The sequence below is a fragment of the Camelus bactrianus genome, chromosome 20, assembly GCF_048773025.1.
Source record: "Camelus bactrianus isolate YW-2024 breed Bactrian camel chromosome 20, ASM4877302v1, whole genome shotgun sequence".
Taxonomy (NCBI): Eukaryota; Metazoa; Chordata; class Mammalia; order Artiodactyla; family Camelidae; genus Camelus; species Camelus bactrianus.
The window spans coordinates 25517095-25534234 of record NC_133558.1 but is presented as its reverse complement, the minus strand read 5'-3'; the positions used below and the strand labels follow the sequence as shown (position 1 = coordinate 25534234).

General features: G+C 53.5%; 1 protein-coding gene across 2 annotated transcripts in view; it reads right to left on the bottom strand.

The window, feature by feature from the left end:
• Window positions 1–3210, bottom strand: part of GLP1R (glucagon like peptide 1 receptor) — a 31922-nt gene extending 28712 nt beyond the window's left edge. For both annotated transcript variants that reach the window (XM_074348645.1, XM_074348646.1), the window contains exon 1: window positions 3076–3210. In XM_074348645.1, coding sequence (XP_074204746.1) covers window positions 3076–3153 — 78 coding nt within the window. In that variant the 5' untranslated portion in view covers window positions 3154–3210. The remainder of the gene's footprint in view (window positions 1–3075) is intronic.
• Between the last annotated feature and the right edge of the window lie 13930 nt (window positions 3211–17140).

The window sequence follows — 17140 nt, the reverse complement described above, 5'->3', positions numbered from 1 at the left end:
GACACTGCTCCCCAACACACACACACCTTGACTGATATACATTCAGTCACACTGTTACACACAGTCACCACTTCTGTCACAAGCATTCGCTCATCCACACACACACACACACACACACACACACTGGCAGACACCCATTCACACACTAAGATGTCTCTCTCTCTCTCACACACACACACACACATCTTCCAATAGACAGTATCACACTTGGGGTCACAAACACGTAGACACATACTGTCAGGCACACAAGGACATGCTGAGACATTTCACACACCGGCAGACTGTCACACACAGGGTCACGTACAAATACAGAGCCCACACCGCTCTCCCGGGGCCATCTCTCTCTCTGTGTCTCTCTCTCGCTATGTATCTTTGTATCTCTATATCTCTGTATCTCTCTATCGCACGTGCACACGTACACACACAAAGGAATCTGCCCAGGGGCAGGCTGCAGCTAAGGAAGGGCCTGTTTTTCCTCAGAGCAATGCACCCGAGGGCAGGATGTGGTTTCTTGGTTGCTCCTGCCCCAGCCCCTACTGGAGTCCATGCCTGGGAGGGAGCCCAGCTCAGAACAAAGTCCATGCTGACCACCGCACACTCTGGACGCCATCCACCCGTCACTAGGGCGCAGAGGCACGGGGCCTCCAACAGCCCCCCTCCAAGCCCTGTTCTGCTGCCCAGGAAAAGTCTTCCAGATTCCCGAAGACAAATGGGTCAGTTCCTCTGAGTGACTAAAGCTGCCATTTCAGGGTGCCAGTGTCTCAATCCTCTCTATAACCCAATGAGGAGAGCTTGTGACCCCTATTCAAGATGAGGAAAAAGGTCCAGGATGGTCAAGTGTCCACCCAAGATCACCAGGTAACTTCAGAGCTGATATTTGAACCCCGTTTTGTCTGGTTCTAATTTTGGATGTCAAGGCTTGCCTGGCTCCTCCTCCAGTAGACCAGCTACCTCACAAGGGTCTTAATGGGGGGGGGGGGTCCTTCCCAGAGACAATAAAGGAGTGGCCTAGGTCCCCTTCTTCAGAGGTCAGTTCAGTTACCCCACCCCCACTGCCTGCACCCCCAGCCCCGCCAGCCCAACAGCGGGCGGCTCACCCCTCATCCTCCCTTCAGCCCCACCTGGGTGGGCAGGTATTAGGCACCAGCTCAGCCCGGCACCCCTTTCTCCCCTCTGTGCTGCAACCACTGGGTCACCTTACACAGAAAACCTTCCCTTTCTGAGATTTGCCCTCCCGTCAGTGACACGGAGTGAGTAAACCTAGTCTTGCTGATCTCATGAACAGAAAATAAAACACTACATTCACCATTGTTTAGAGTCTTATACTCGGGCATGAGGTTGTGTCGCAATCACTGCAGTCTGACCTCAACACCCATCACTCAGATCTCCATGCGCCAGGGATGCTCAGGCCCCCCGATGGGGCACTGCCCAAAGTTCCCCATCTCTGCTCAGAGGCTGGCTCATCCTGCCCATCTCTGCCACCCCAGGACTGTTACAGCCCCAGGATATTCGACTTTTGCCCTCGGCCCAGGGCTGAGGAATGATGGGTCAGAAGAAAGGGCAGGTTCAAGGAGCCAGACTCCTCTGGGCAAAGGAACTTTGGAGAGAAGACAGGCAGCCTCCAGAACCTCTCCTCTTCCCTTAATCCAAACCAGGTCTGCAAACTCGGCCTGGAGCAGGATGGAACCAGGCAGCAGAGCCCTCCACCCTCACCCTGTCCCAGCCAGAGGAAGAGGTAAAGATGAGAGAGAAGCAGGTACTGGGTCTGCAGCCCTGGCTCCCCAAAGATCCCAAGTACACCAGGGAAGCCAAGGCCTGGCTGAGGGGGTGGGGGAAAGTGCCGGGGAGGGAGGTGTCTCCTAAAGCAGAGGCAGCAGTTGGGCTGGAGGACAGGGAGAGGGAGGGAAGGAGTCCAGGGGGAAAAATACGTGGGCTGAAGAAGGGCTGGCACTTTAGCCAGGAGGCACATCTGTCCACTTCAGGGTTCTCAGGCAGGTGTGGAGTCGGCCCTCACCAGAGACCCCTCCTCCTGCCTCCCACCTATGCTGGGACAAATTTCAAGCCCACTTCCCAAAGCTCTTGGTTCTTCATGTCTGGGGGTAAGAGTAGGAGGTCACGGGAAGAGACAGATCCCTGGCACAGACAGGCCACCCAAGCCTGTGCCTCCTCGTTACTCAGGCAACTCACAGCATTTTTGGACAACCCTCCTCTCCCAAAGCAGGCTGACCACAGCCCCCAGCCAAGGAACCTGGAGGCAAGGAAGGCAGAGAGGGGGTGGAAGGGGTCCACCTGTGCTCAGCTCTCCAAGGGTATCTGGGAGACCAAGGTGTCTCCGCATGTCCCAGTATGAGCTCTGGTGTATGTTGACAACCAAGGGGGTCAAAATGGGGGCGTCAGGTGATTGTGTGAGGGGGCCCTGCCTGCTTCCAGAGGAGCAAGGTGCCTTCTACGTGTTTGCTGCAGGGGCGGGGGGGCGGGGCACTCAAGTTCCATCTGGGAGGTCAGGAGGAAGGACAAGCTGCCACTGCAGGGTCCCTGGGGCGATGAGTCAAAGGCTGTGGTGGGGGGCTGGTGAGGGGGTGAATGGAGCTGGGTGTCCACACCCTGGCCTCTCTGCCTTCCCTGAGGGTCTCTGACAGGTAGCGGGGCGGGTGAGGGGCAGGAACGGAGGGGAGGGGTCCGGGTTATGGTGGGAGAGGGGAGTCGGGGTGCTCGGGCTGTAGCCGGGCCGCCAGCACGGTCTGGGGGAGATGGAGTTGGGAAAGTGCTCTGGGGAGATGCGGCGCAGAAGTCAGCGCAGGGCGGCCGCGGGGCAGCTGGTGGCCGGGCGGAGGGGCCGGGGCGGCCAGGAAAGAGGCGCCTCGCCAGGGCTGGGGGAGTCGTCAGCTGTCCAAGCCGCAACCTCGGCCACCCAGCCCAGGGCGCCCAACTCTCCAGGCCCTACTCCCCCGAGGCTTGGGTTCCCGCCGCCCGCGGTCGCGGAGTTTCGCTCAAGTCGTGGCTGCCGCTGCCCCGACTCCGCGCCCGCAGCCCGCACGGCCGCCTCCCGGGTCCCCGGGTCCCCGCGGGTCTCACCTGGGGGCGGGGGCCGGCCCTGCCCACCGCCCCGAGCAGCAGCAGCGCCAGGCGGAGCGGCCAGGGGGCGCCGGCCATGGCGGGGTGCTCAGGACTGGGCCATCGCTGCCACCTGCGGCGCGGCGCGGTCACTGAGCCCGGGCGGCGCGGGCGCCGGGGGAGGAGCCGGCGCGGGGCCGCCCCGCCCGCAGGAGGGGCCGGGCGGGTCCCTGGCTTTCCGTCCCCGCCGGCCGAGGCCCCTAGGCCAGCCCGTCCGGGGCCGGGCAGGAGGTCCCGGACACTGCGCTCCCGGCGGGCGCCGCTCGGGCTCGGGAAGCTCAGGAGTCGGGCCGCCGGCTTCCAGAGCCGCCCCGACCCCGCACTCGGACCTCCTCCCGGGTTCCCCGGTAAGGGAAGCCAAACCATCCCCAGCTGTCCAGGGTACCCCAAAGGAAACTGAGGCCAGAGGGGCGCACGGGACTTGGCCAAGGTCACACCGCCCGTCAGACCCCTTCTGGAAAGTGTAAATCCAAGAGCTGCGAGTGACTAGTCAGAAAGACACACCGGCGGGGTTACCCTGTCCCCAAGTCCTCTCCTCTTTCCCAGGCTCTGTCCTGAACGCAGTCCTGGGACAGCCAAGGTTGAGGGGCAACGACAAATGGGTCAATGGAGCCCTACCGGCGGGTGCGGGTGTGTGTGTGTGTGTTTGTGTGTGTGTGTGTCTAGAGGTTCCCCCCACTCTCGCAGCCCCCATGGCCCCGGCTCTGAATCTCTGGGCTCTTATAACCTCTGCATCTGTGTGCCCAAGGCTGTCCTATGTGCCTGCTGCATCTTTTGTCTCTCCGCTTCGTGGGGACGCTGTATTTTACTTGCCTTCCTATCCACCCCCACCCCAACACAGTGCAGACCAGGGAGCAGGTATGGTTGGGACACAGATTCACCCTCAACCAGGCTGTGGGAAACAGTGCTAAGAAGGTACTGATTTTGTGTTCCCTAAAGGATTGAGGAGTCCCAATAGGAAAAGGGAATTACCACTACCCCCCCGTCCCCCCCCCCCCAAAAAAAAACGAAGTTTGATGTCACTGTTGGGAAGGAGGATGGCAGCAGTACTCAGGCCTGGATCTACCATGGGGCATGTCTGAACCATTCCAAAGGGAAAGGGAGTCTGTTGGAGCAGCTGCTCCTCAGGGAGAGAACAGAACTTTTCAGAACCCAGAGAGAGGTGGGATGTCTACAGGGAGGGGAGAGGGGGAGGTGGGACGAGGCCTCTAGTGGGAGGAACCAGGGGCTCCCACTCAGCAAGAGAGATCTTCCTCTCCAGCAGCTCTACCTCCACTACCTAAGAGTCATTTATTCCCTCCTCTAACCAGAAGCCAGCCTACCAGTCACCTTATGTGCCACTTAGGATTAGCTTGTTCAGCTGCGAGTGACAGAAAATCCCTAATAACAGTGGCATAACCAAGGGCTCTGTCATGTAAAGCAAGGCTGGAGGTTCATCCCAGGGCTAGAGCAGAGGCTCCCTGACCATCAGGGGGCTCTGGCTCTTCCAGCTTCCACCATTCTCATAGTTCAAGGATTCTACCTAATGATCCAAGGTAGCTGTTCCTGCTATGGCCATGATTTTCAAATTCCAGCCAGCAGGAAGGAGGAAAGGCAAGATGAGTGCACCTCCACCCAATGGAGGCATCCTGAGAGAGGCACTTGTCAGTTCCACATCCAATGGTCAGCACTCAGACACATAGGTACACTTAGCTTTGAAGGAGGTTGGGGAGAGTATACTTTATTCCAAACAGTCACTGGCAAGGTTAAATATTAGGGCTTTTATTACTCTGGCAGAAGGCAAGCTATGATAGATGATAGATGATAGATAGATAGATAGATAGATAGATAGATAGATAGATAGATAGATAGATGTATGTATGTATGTATGTATGTATGTATGTATGTATGTCAGGCAAACACCTTGCAGGCTCTGCTACATCAGGGTTGAGGGTTGGAAAGAGGAAAATAAGAGGCTAGAGAAAGTATCCAGACAGAACTGATCCTTTACCATGAACTTATCAACCTCCAAATTACATTTACTCTATAAAAAAAATCTATAAAAAATTGAACACTTGCCGTGAGCCACACACTGAACTAGGTCCTGGGGATAAAGTGATGATGCAGTCTCTGTCATCAGAGGGTTTACATTCTAATGCAGGAAGGAGACATTAAACAAGTAATTATTGGAGCCATTCGTATTACAATTACAGTTGTGATCAGCACTCTTGGGATAAGCAGATGCTGTTGAGGTCCTGCCTCAGTACTTGAAAGACCACTTTCTCTCTGTTGGAGGCAGGGGCAGGAGGGTGGCCTTCTCTGTCTGGGGGGAGATTTTTGTGTTCAGTTAGTGCAGGGTGGGTACCTTTTGCATGGATGGGTGGGAGTGGATGGATAAATACCCTAGCTTCTCACCCCTTGGGTGGGACAACTCAGAGGCATGTATCACAGTCTCCCAGAGGTCCCAGTGTGGTGGAGCCCCAGTTTTCCAGAGCAGTAACCTGCTCACTAATGCACCCACTTCCCTGGCCTGTCTCACTTTCCAACAGCAGGGGACTAGTGCCTCCCCGGGGGCACCTCCCAAATAAAACAAACTACTCGTGCTTAAACCCTTGCTGGGAGAGCACAGCTGAAGACAGTAGACAGATGAGGGTACCCAGGGATGGGGCCAGACCCTGAGCCCAGAGGCATTTGGGTGGCAGACTACTTACCTCCCCTTTGAACACGGGGTCCAAAACCTCTGGGTTTGCTCTGATTCTACATCTCATCTCAGCATGTACCATCGTGGATTCTGTCTCCTCATCAGGTGTTCAGCTTTGGCAGATGCCTCCCCCATCCCCCAAGTACTGTCTCTGGGTGTGATGGATGACATTGGGTGCTGTGCTCTGGTGCTTCCATGCATGTGCCCTGCAGCTGCTGGAAGGTTGTGTATTAGACGAGGGGAGGATTTGTCTCCTCATCTTGTGAGGTACGTTAAGTTTCAGAGTAGGTCCAAAGTCCGATTCCCTTTTTTTTTTTTTAAACAACTTCTCTCCCTCCTGCCTTATCCAGTCCCCTAGAGAATTAGCTTTCTCAAACACTTATCTGACCTCATCCCTGAGCCCATCCATTGGGTTTCCCATCACCCAGGACCAAGTCCTCCAAACTTGTTAGCATCTAAGAAAGCTGTTTGGACTGCCTTCAGCTTACCTCTCAACAGGACCTCTTGCAAGTGCTTCCTTCCACCTCTTTGCTTTTGCACAAGCAGTCCCCTCAGTCTGAAGTGTCCTCACCCACCTCACCTGCCTGAGCTCCTACTCATGCTGCAGGACCCAGCTCAGGCAGCCTCGTCTTAGAAAACTCCCTGCATCACCCCGGCCCCTCAACATCCCTTCAAGGCAGCATAGATCCTCTTATCAGCAGTAAGAGCCTTGGAAGTCCCCCCTAAACACGGCTGTCCTCTAGGATTCCCCAATTTCTGCCCACCCTTTGAGCTTCAGTGAAGAAGTCACCCCACCTGGAAACTTTCTATGATTGCCACCCCCACCCCAGTTCCGCAGTCCCTCGGTCACTTGTGCCATCTGGGCACTTGGGAACCCTCTTGAAAGTTGCTGGTTAATTTCTCGGTTTCCCCATGGACTCTGAGCCCCTTGAGGACAGGGGTCTCGTTCCACTCATCTCTATACCCACAGCACCCTGTGTAGTGCTTGGCTCACACTAGGTGCTCAGTGACTCTGGCTTAAAATAACAAATGAAATGTATTGTAGCACTCACCATGTTCTGTCACTGTCTTTATGACTTTCCCTCATTAGACTGTGAGCTAGCTCCCTGGGGGAAGGGAAGTTTCCTCATTCATCTCTGGACAAGCAGTGGCAGCACAGTACCCGGCACATAGTAGGTAAAATATAATGTTTATTGCAATTGAAACACATCAATCCAAGTGCCCATACATTGTAGGTGCTCAAAACCTTATCATAAGAAGGATGGGCTGGGAGAGAGGACAGATGATGTCCAAGGAGTACCATCCTCTCCTCTCCCCACACTGTTATTAGGGTCCCTCGCTCAGGCCTTTCAACTGTCTGAATGTCTGTGTTCCTTCAAATTCATATGTTGAAATCCTGCCCTTCAAGGTGATGATATTTAGAGGGGGGCCTTTGGGAACTGATTAGGTGATGATAGCAGAGCCCTAGTGATTGGCATCGATGCCCTTATAAAAGAGACCCCAGAGGACTCCCTCCTCCCTTCTACCATGTGGGGACACACAGAAAAAAATTGTCATCGATGAACGGGGAAACGGGCTCCCACCAGACACCAAATCTACTGGTGTCAGGATCTTGGACTTTAAGTCTTCAGAACTGAGAAATAAATGTTTGTTTATAAGCCACCATGTCTCTGATACTTTGTTACAGCAGCCCAGTGGACCAAGACAAGTCCCCTAGATCAGAGGGCAGGAAGAGCTCCCCAGGAACCAGGAGCTGAGGGGATGGAACACTGCTTGCTAGACTAACACTAACCATGAACCAAAAAAAAAGCTACCACGTACTGAGCTCCCACTCTGGGCCACGTGCTGGCATTCATCCCAGGTCCACCGGCCCCCAAGGCTGGTGCAGGAGAGGGTACAGGCTTCCTCCGCAGCCCAGAGTTCTGGGTCTGGCTCCTTACCCTCATGCCCAAAGCTTTTCCTGTGGCCGTAAAGTGGGGTACCCTCAGCTTCCACTAAGAAAACTTGGCTTTCAGATCATCTTCAGAAATGGGACTGGGAGTAACTGATGTAAGCACCGGAGGAAACGATGCTGCAAGGCCCCGAACCTATGGAGGCAGATCCCAGAGCAGGCCACCCTACTCCTTTGTCCCTGGCTGCGGGGAACCTCTCCTTGGTAGGAAGACCTGGCCAGTGGGCAGAACAGAGTCTTTCAATGTGGAGGAGGGGGAGGAGGAGAGGAGGGAGGGGAGCGCAGAAAAGAGGAGAGGTGGGGAGAGGAGAAAGAGCTGCTAAAAAGGACAGGTATCTCTTGTCTATATAGTTCAGGTTCCTTCCCAAGCTCCAAGTTCCTAAGAAGCTTATTTGTTTTCCAAAGCTCAAGACCATATCCCTCTTATGAGGGACCAGCTGAGGAAAGAGCCAATGTCTTCTAGCCTAGTATAAATACACATGTACACACACACACACACACACACACACACACACACACACACGCAAGCACACAGCTACGCCCAGATCTTAGGCTCTGTCAGTCTTGGGTTCAGATCCAGCTCAGTCACTCACGGAACATTTCTGAGCCTTGGTCTCACAATCCGTAAAATGGGGATAATAATAAAGGCCAACATTTACTACGCACTTGCCTTGAGCCAGGCAGTGTTCCAGGAGCCATGTGAGTGTTTTTCCATTTAATGCTCACCATTGCTGTTGCCTGGTCGTCGCCAGGAGAGTCTGAAGACCTGCTGCTGGGGTAAGGCAGAGAACGCAGGAGTGGGCCCCGGAATCCCTCTTCCGCCTGGAGCCGGGGGAACGTGGCTGCCAGCAGTTCTCAGTGGTGGAGGAGTGTGGTGGGGGGATGTCCCTGGGGCCAAGGGCTCCACCCCTCTGCCTCCTGCTTTTCTTATCAGTCCCTGCCCTCTGCCCCCTGACCCAGCACTTCTGGGAGCAACTCTGGGTTGTGAAGTGGGATCATTTTTATCTCTATTTTATAAATGAAAATCCCAAAGAGTAAAGCAGTGAAGGAACTAGCACAAGATAGGTCTAGAGAGCCCAAGAGAGCTTGGATGTGACCCACCCAGACCCGCACACTGATGGCACAACCCACAGTCACACCAGCAGGACTGTTGGACAATCAGAAGCAGCACTCACCCAGAATCTGGCACTAATAAGTCCTCGGTAGGTGGCAGCGTTAACACCACTGTTATTCTCCAGGGCCCTCCATCTTCCTGGTTGTCATTGCATCAGCTGTGCCAAGTCTCAGCAAGGCAGCAGGTACAGCTGCTAATTCCCAGGGGCTCCAGCTCAGTCCACCCCTTCCTGGTCCAGGTGGCTCCAGCCCAGTCCCCCAGGTCTGGGGAAGGGAGGAGGCTGGCTGGACAAAAGAGACCCTTCCCCCTGTGCAGTGCCACGATCGCTGCCCACACCTCCCCACCTCCAGTCCAGCTAGTTTCCCAAGTGCTGGGGCCTGTTTAGCTCCGGGCAGTCAGCTGGGGAGGATTTATAGCCTCTTGAGCTACAGTGATTATTGCTCTCTTGGGCGGATGCAGCTCCAAGTGTCACAGCATCGTTCTCCTAACTGACCCCTCTGTTGAAAGAGAAGTCAATGGGGATCACTCCCACTTTACAGGGAGGGGAACTGAATCCCACCAGAGTCAGAGGATTTGCTTGAGGTCACTTAGCAAAGTGCTGGCAGGTTCTGTGCACCCGTGGAGCAAGGAAGAGAAAACAGTGAGGTGAAAACAGCAAAATCGGTCTCTCTTCTCCACTTGGGGATTCTGGCCAGAAATGACTGGGCCTCCCTCCACCTCCCCTGGGAGGGATTAGTGTCAGCAGTGGGGACGAGGTGAGAGAAAACCCTGGGGAGGGAGAGAGCCGTGGGGAGAGGGACTTGGTCTGAGAGGTAGGTAGAACCAGCGAGAGGGCAGGCGTTGCCCTAAGAGCCATCTGCTCTCTTTCTTTTAACAAGAAGATTGTGTGGCAGAGCTGGCTAAATGCTCCCCAAATCTGAGCATAGTGTGTGTTAGCTCCTGGGGCTGCTGTAACAAAGCACCACAAACTATAGGCTTCAACAACAGAAATGTATTATCTCACAGTTCCAGAGGCGAGAAGTCTGAAATCAAGGTGTCGGCAGTGTTGGTACCTTCTGAGGGTTCCACGACTCTCTCTGAGCTTCTGGTAGCCTCAGGCGTCCTTGGCTTGTAGATAGATGGCATTGTCCCTGTGTCTTCACATCCCCTTCCCTCTGTGCCTGTCTCTCTGTGTCCAAGTTTCCCTTTTGTATAAGGATGTCAGTCATACTGGATTAGGGCCCACCCTTATGACTTCATTTTCAGTTGATTACCTCTGTAAAGACCCTACTTCCAAACAAGGTCACATTCTAGGGTACTGAGAGTTAGGACTTGAAGATATCTTTTTGGGGGGGGCACAATTCAACCCTTAACATACAGAGACCACATTTCCCAGCCTCCCTTGATGTTTAGTTTGGCCGGTGGATCATGGAGGAAAGTGGTATAGGCCCCCTCCGGGCTTGGTCCGTAAGACCTCCCACACAATCCTCGACACCCTCCCCTCCTCCACTTGCCAGTCAGACACAGATGATCCAGTGGAGAACTCCCAGCCCTGCGACTGGAACCACAGGACAGAAGGAGCCTGGATCCCTGAATGACTGTGGGGAGCAGAGTTTCCTGCTGACCTGCACTGGACTGTCTCTAGTTAAGCCACTGAGATTAAGGAGCTATCTGTCCCTGCAGTTAGTCTACCCTGCCAGACACAGCTGGTGTGTGCCCCTGGGGGCAGAGGGCTTCTGAAGGTCCCCTCTGTCGCTGCCTGAGAGTAAGTGACTGAGACCCCTCCTTCTGGGCCCGTCTCCTCCTCCCCTTTGTCGGGGTGGTTATCCCCTTCACCCCTGGCTGTTCCCACCTGTTTGCCTTTTCTCTGGAGAGAAGGTGGTTAGGACCGAACCCACACTGCCCCTTCACAGAATTAAAGCTCTGCAGTCAAAGAGGAAACGTGCCACATTTCACACGTTTGGAAACCAGGTGAAAAGGAGGCATCATGCAGGTCTTCTCATTGTGGTCTTTCAGTGCCTCGAGGTGGCTGATAAACCCACTGTGACCAAGATGAAAAATGAAACCATCAACCGAAGTCTAAAATAAAAGGTGTCCCCAGAGTTACACGCTGACCGCCCACCTGCAACAGCCTCTGTCTTAGAAAATCTCCCCAGCCGCACCCCCACCCTTCCCCCCAGCTGTAGCATCCTTCAGACAGGCCAGGGCAGGAAATGCTCTGCCGAGGAGCCTGCAGGACCCCAGAAGTTCTCTCCAAAAAGAATGGCTCTGAGCCGGGGTGGGGAAGCTGTCCCTGGCTTTCAGGAGCCCAGATCACCTCCATGGCTGAGTCAAGGTCACTGTAAAACCTGTCAGAGTCCCCCAAGGCAGGGAAGGACGGATGGGATCCTGGCAATGGCCTGACTCTTGCCCGGAGCCTTCTAAATTGCACTGTCTCTGACACACTCAGGCTGGACAAAACCATCTCCCTAGGGTCCTCATAAAAGGAATGTGGGACCCACTCACTCCCTTCTCTTGAATAATAGAAAACAAATGCAAAATGGAAAATCTGAAAGTTTCTGGGCCAGCTCCTCCCAGCAACCTGCACCACCACGCCCCACTCTTGGAATGCAGACTCAAGGGTAAGCTGCAGCCACCCTGGACCTCACTGGTCACACCTGGCATCCAGCCTGAAGAGGCAGCAGCCATCGAGGCCTGCAGGACTGTGAGTTGTCTCCTGCATCTCCACCGGATCATAGCCTAGCAGTTTCCACTCCCTTCTCTGGTCATTTCTCTCAGCCCCGTCTGACTAGTGATTTGGTAACACTTCAGAATTTGAGACTGGCCTGTGGTTGGGGAGAGCTCAGGGTCTCCCTCTGTTGTTGTGGCCTGACCTCTAGCCCTGATCTCAAGTGGACCCGCAGCTGTGCCCAGCAGGGGACATTTTCCAGGGACCCAGTCTATTTCATTATTTCCCCTCCCAAGGCCAACCAAGAGTCACTTCCTTCCCTGTCCTGAAAGCTCTCACCCTCTATGCACTCAGTGATGCTCTGGTTTCTGGCTCATTTGCCAAACAGGATGGCAAACAAAGCTGATGAACCGACTGGGCACCTGATGGCACAGCTCTCCAGCCCCCAGCCAGCCAGGTGCTCTCAGGGGGAGCTCCTCAGGGGAGTGGGCTCACAGAGTGGATTTCAAGAATGACCGTTTTGCCATATAAAAAGGCACAAACACTTCTCGGAGACAAAAGCTGATGCTGGTGCTGTGAGAGGGGCTGGAGGCCCCAGGGGTCCTGGAACAGGAGGCCGTGGAGGCTCTGGCAGCAGCTGGGCTGAGCTCTCAGCTATGGTCAATACCAGGGCTGAGGCCCCAGAACTCGTGGAGGCAAACTGAGGACAGGAGTGTGTCCCCATCATCAAGCCAGGTTGCTCGGGTCCAGGAGGGGAAGATCAAGTCTCTCCTCTCTGCCCATCAAGGGGATTGAGATCATTAACAGTTTTCTAGGGATGCCCTCCTCAAGGACGAGGTTCTGAAGATCATGCCTGTGCAAAAGCAGACCTAGGCGGGCCAGCAGACCAGGTCCAAGGCGATTGTAGCCATCAGGGACTGCAGCAGTTGTGTCGGCCTGGATGTCAAACGGCACAAGGAGGTACCCACCATCATCCGCAGAGTCTTCACCCTGCCCGCAGTCTTGGTAATCCTGGTGCGGTGGGACTTGCAGTGGGACCCCCGGTGGAACGAGATCAGCAAGCCCTGCATGGTTAACACAACACTGTGGCTCGGTGCTAATGTGCCTCATCCCTGCCTGCCTGCCAGCCCGGGCACTGCATCCATCCCTGTCTGCCAGCTCTGCCAGCTCTGCCGAGGCCACTTCCAAGACCCATAGCTCTGACCTCTGGAAAGACACTGTTCCCCACATCTCCCCATCCGGAACTCACTGACCCACACCAGAGTATCCGAGGGTGGCCACCACAGGGTGCTTTGATACAAGAAAAAAAAATCAGTGAATTAAACATGAAAGCAAATCAACAAACAGAAATTTCACAGATATACAGGATGGTCCTAAGGAGCAAGTTCTCTTGCAGGCTCCCCACTACTACCTGGTTGAGGAGAAAGGCCCCGCTCAGGTGTGGGAATACCCGGGCTGTCTCCCTGGTTCTTCGGCTATTTTCCTTTGCCCCTCAAAGCAGATCGCCTCAACGTTCTGAGCCGCAGTTTCCTCACCTGTGTAATAATCCCTACCATTGCCTGACTACAGGACTGCTGGGAAAACCACGTGAGAGGGTGCATGTGGAAGAGCTCTGGAAACGGCCAAGCTCGGACATGAGGAGACTTCAAGGTCATTCCGACAACATTCCTGATGCTCCCCGGTCTTTCCAGCTCTCCTCCTCAAGTGTCCTGTGCTGCAGTCGATCCAGATTTGTTGTCATGGTGGCTGCTGTCATGCTGTCGGCCTGCCTTCGTGCACATCTGGCCTTTACTCCTGCTGTGCCCTCCTCTTGAAATGCTCTTCTCCTCTGTTTCCTTGGGTCAAATCCCATCTATCCTTCATGGCTCGACCGGAATTCTACTTCCTCCAAGGGTGTTGCCCGACCCTCCCAAAGAAGAGGCAAGTCTCTCTCCTCTGCGCTCCTACACCCACTTCATCTTCAACAATGGTCACTCTCTGACCTGCATTGTGGCTATTCTGGTGCAGTCTGTGTCCTCTGCTACAGCACTCGCCTGAGGGTGGGGTCCCTCTTGCCTCTCACCTGAGAGTTAGCCCGGAGCTTGTGCACAAAAGGTGCTCAAAGCCATCAGACTGATTTGCAATGAGTTGGAAAGGACCTCAAGAGGTAATCAATGTCTTTGGGGCCTGGAGGCAGAAGACGAGAGGCCAGGCTCCAGGGAGCAGGTCCATAAACATCTTTTGACAGAAAAGCCTGACTTCCAAGCCTGGCAGTTTTAGAGTATATTTACATGGGAGGCTTTTAAAATAGCAAAACTTTAGATTTATATCTCTGTGAACAGATGTGGAAGGAAAAATCAATTCCTCATAGGATTGGCTTATTTGTTTTTTTATCGCAGTGCTAAATATTATGAACCAAAGTGACAAATTAATACATAAATTGACCTAGAGACACACACTCCAACAACCCAGGACGAGAGTGGAATGAGGACCTTCAGGACCTACTCACGGCTGGATATGGCAGATGCCTGCACGTGATGTGTCCATCAAGCTATAGAGTTTCCTAAAAGATGCGGGAGGCCAAGACAACTCTAAAAAAGCCCAGCCTTTTCCCCAGGAGAGGGGAAACGTTCACATCCTTTGTTTCAGGGGACACAGGGTACGGAAGGCTGGTGCCACCTTGCCGTTGGCTCTGGAGCCTTTCCGGGGCTGTTAGAAGAGGTCAGGAGAAAGGCCTGGCAGCACCCTGGCCCCTTCCTACCCAGGCCCCCTCCAGGACAGAGAACACCACAGACTGGCCCAGAAAGCAGTGCCCTCTGGGGCTGGCGGGGCCCCAGAGCAGGTAACTTTGAGCAAACAGAGTGTGAGCACCACCTCCCTCCTGCTAGAGTCAGGCCCTGTCTTCCAAGGAGCACGCGAAAGGCCAGGGCAGGGCCAGACGAGGAAACGCATCTGCTCATCCCTCAGGCCAGCCATCCCATAGGTTCAGAGGGCCAAGGAGGGACCTGAGGATGGCGCGGGGTGTGGGATTAACCAGGGAACACCACAGCTGACTGCCCGTGGCCAGGCAGAAAGAGCAAGCCTATTCTAAAAGAATTCCATTAATGTGGAAAAAAACTAAAAGTGATGGCTCTCCCCAGGAGAGGGGATGACACATAACCACAAAGCTTCTGATGTGGTCCAGTTAACCGCAGTTGGTTCTTAGCTCTGGGGAGAGAGAGGACTACAGAGTGTTTCCTATTCGCCTGGCAACCTCTCATTCAGTTTCTCTCCGTGATAGACACTGGATGTCCTTTGGGGGGCCAATAGAAGAGGAACAACAGGAAGGGGGAGGATTTGCATCACCAGTAAGGAAGATGAGAACCTGCACCTGACAGATGGGCGTCCTTATCCCCTCAGACACAGGCTGAAGTCCCCAGTCACATGCCTGGGGAGCCTGGGGTCCCAGTGACAGAAACACTCATGACTCCGTCAGCTGGGAGACAGGAAAAGAGCCCCACGGTCATAAACACCATCTTGAAGAGGCTGTGAAGGTGCCAGGAAATTACAGGCTTGTGTGTTGAACACCTGCACAGGGTCATATGAGGGTTTTGCCTGGAAATGGAGAGGAGGTGCCTTAATAATCAGCCCCGGCCTGAGAGAAAAGAAGAGGAGACACTGCTGCTGTGAGGAAAGGCAGGGAGCGGCCAGCGAGCACAGCATGGGTGTGATGCGAAGAGACCACCCCCTGCTCCCTGACGACACCTGTTCGGTTTAAACTGCTTATAAAGAAACAACCGTAATACGGTCAGCTAAGGAGGGCAGCTGTGCGGGCTCCCTGGCTCCTTTTGGGGAGAATGGAACAGATTAGGAGAATCTGCTATAAAACAACAGCTTCTAAGGAACTGGTATGGATTCAGGGCAGATGAAGAACATTTTCATTTCTTGAGCATGACTCCAAAGTATTTATATGCATCTCAGAAGGTTGTATGTAAATCAAGACTTGAGTGTTCAAAGAATGCGGTTCCTTTTCTGCAGTCAAAGCCAGATGCTGGGAGACAGAAGCAACCAAGAGGACTCACTTTTCCCCTGGTGCTGAAAGTACAAAAGTCGCTTCTTTCCTAAGACTAAATACAGCTCTCTCTTTCAAAACTTCTTAGGAATCTGAGGCTGTGAGAAAAATAATCATTAAGAATGGATGCTTTCATATTTCAGTTGCTTTTGTGTTTTGAGGGCTTTTCAATATCTGTCCTGTGGCTCCACACAGCCCCAGGATGCTCCCTCCCCTCCGGCAGGGACCCTCCTCTTCCTCAGTCACTTGGAATGGACAGAAATCAAACCCTCTCAGGTCTTTCCCATCACTTGGGGCACTGGAGAAGCTCCCTGCATTTCAAGGATGTGGAGTCTGCGCGCAGATGTCAGAATACTCTCGCTGAAGTTGTTAAGGTCCTCGAAGGAGACCATAAAGAGGAAGCAAGAGAAAACATGTTCATGATTTGTTTTCAAATCAAAGCAGTTGGAGAAAGAGGACAAGAGGAGAAAAGGAGGTGTGTGGAGGAGGGAAGGTACTCCGTGGACGCTGTGTGCTGCCCAGGCTCCCCCTCAGGCCCCATGCTCTCCTCCCCCAGCTGCCAAGGGTATTGGCTGCAATGCTCACATCTGCCCAGCCCCTTGGCCCCTCGGCTCAGGTGGGGCGGCCTGCAGGGCCACCCCTGCTCCACAGCTCCCATGGGGTGGCTGGGGCCTTTGCTGCCACTGCATCGCCGATCCTGCCTCCTTCACTCCCCTGCAGGTGCTGCTCCCGAGAGCTCATCCCAGGACACCTGCACTCAGAGCTCCAGCTCAGTCTGTTTTCAGAGAATCTGACCTAAGATCAGGGAGGGAGCAACATGTTTAGTGTTTTTAATGCGTGGATAACTTTTTATCAAATACAGAAAAAGCTCATAGGTCAATGTCTCTCCAGCCCCGGATAACCCTTGGTGGATTCCTTATCCATTCAATATGAGGCATGTTTTTGGATGTATGCTGTAGGTCCTAACTTTCCCCCAAGTGCTGTCCTGTGATGTTTTTGTATCTAAAGTAGGATCATTTTTTAAAACCTTAAAAAAAAAAACCCTGGAGATTCTATTAGACACCTAGGATTAAGTCACCGAGTTACTTTAACTGCAAGTGGCTTTTTGGCTCTTATTTTTCACACTTTTGCTCCTTTTTACCTTTTGCTGAAGTGTGTTCTGTAAGATAACATCTTAGTTACTTTCCCTCCTTTTTGCATGTGGAGAAGGAAGCCACCCAACAGGCCAGGGCCAGACCTCGTGTCTTCTCCCTTGGAGTCTAGAGCTAATTCCCCCAGCTCCTTCCTGTTAACAATGCACCTCCTGGTCTAGAATTTTCCAGAAAGCCCAGAAGGAGCATGTTAAATGAACCTACTAATTTCCTTCAAAATTCCTGAATTTTAAATGTGCATTTGTCTGCATGCTATACAAATGCTGACATTTGCCTGACAGTGTCTCTTCCATGCATGCTTTACTTTTAAAAAAAAAAAAAAATTTTTTTTAAGCCAGCATTTTAATTCATTTGGGTTTTTTCTGTTTGTTTTTGGTGTGTGTGTGTGGGAGGAGGTAATTAGATTTACTTATTTTTAGAGGAGGTACTGAGGATTGAACCCAGGACCTTGTG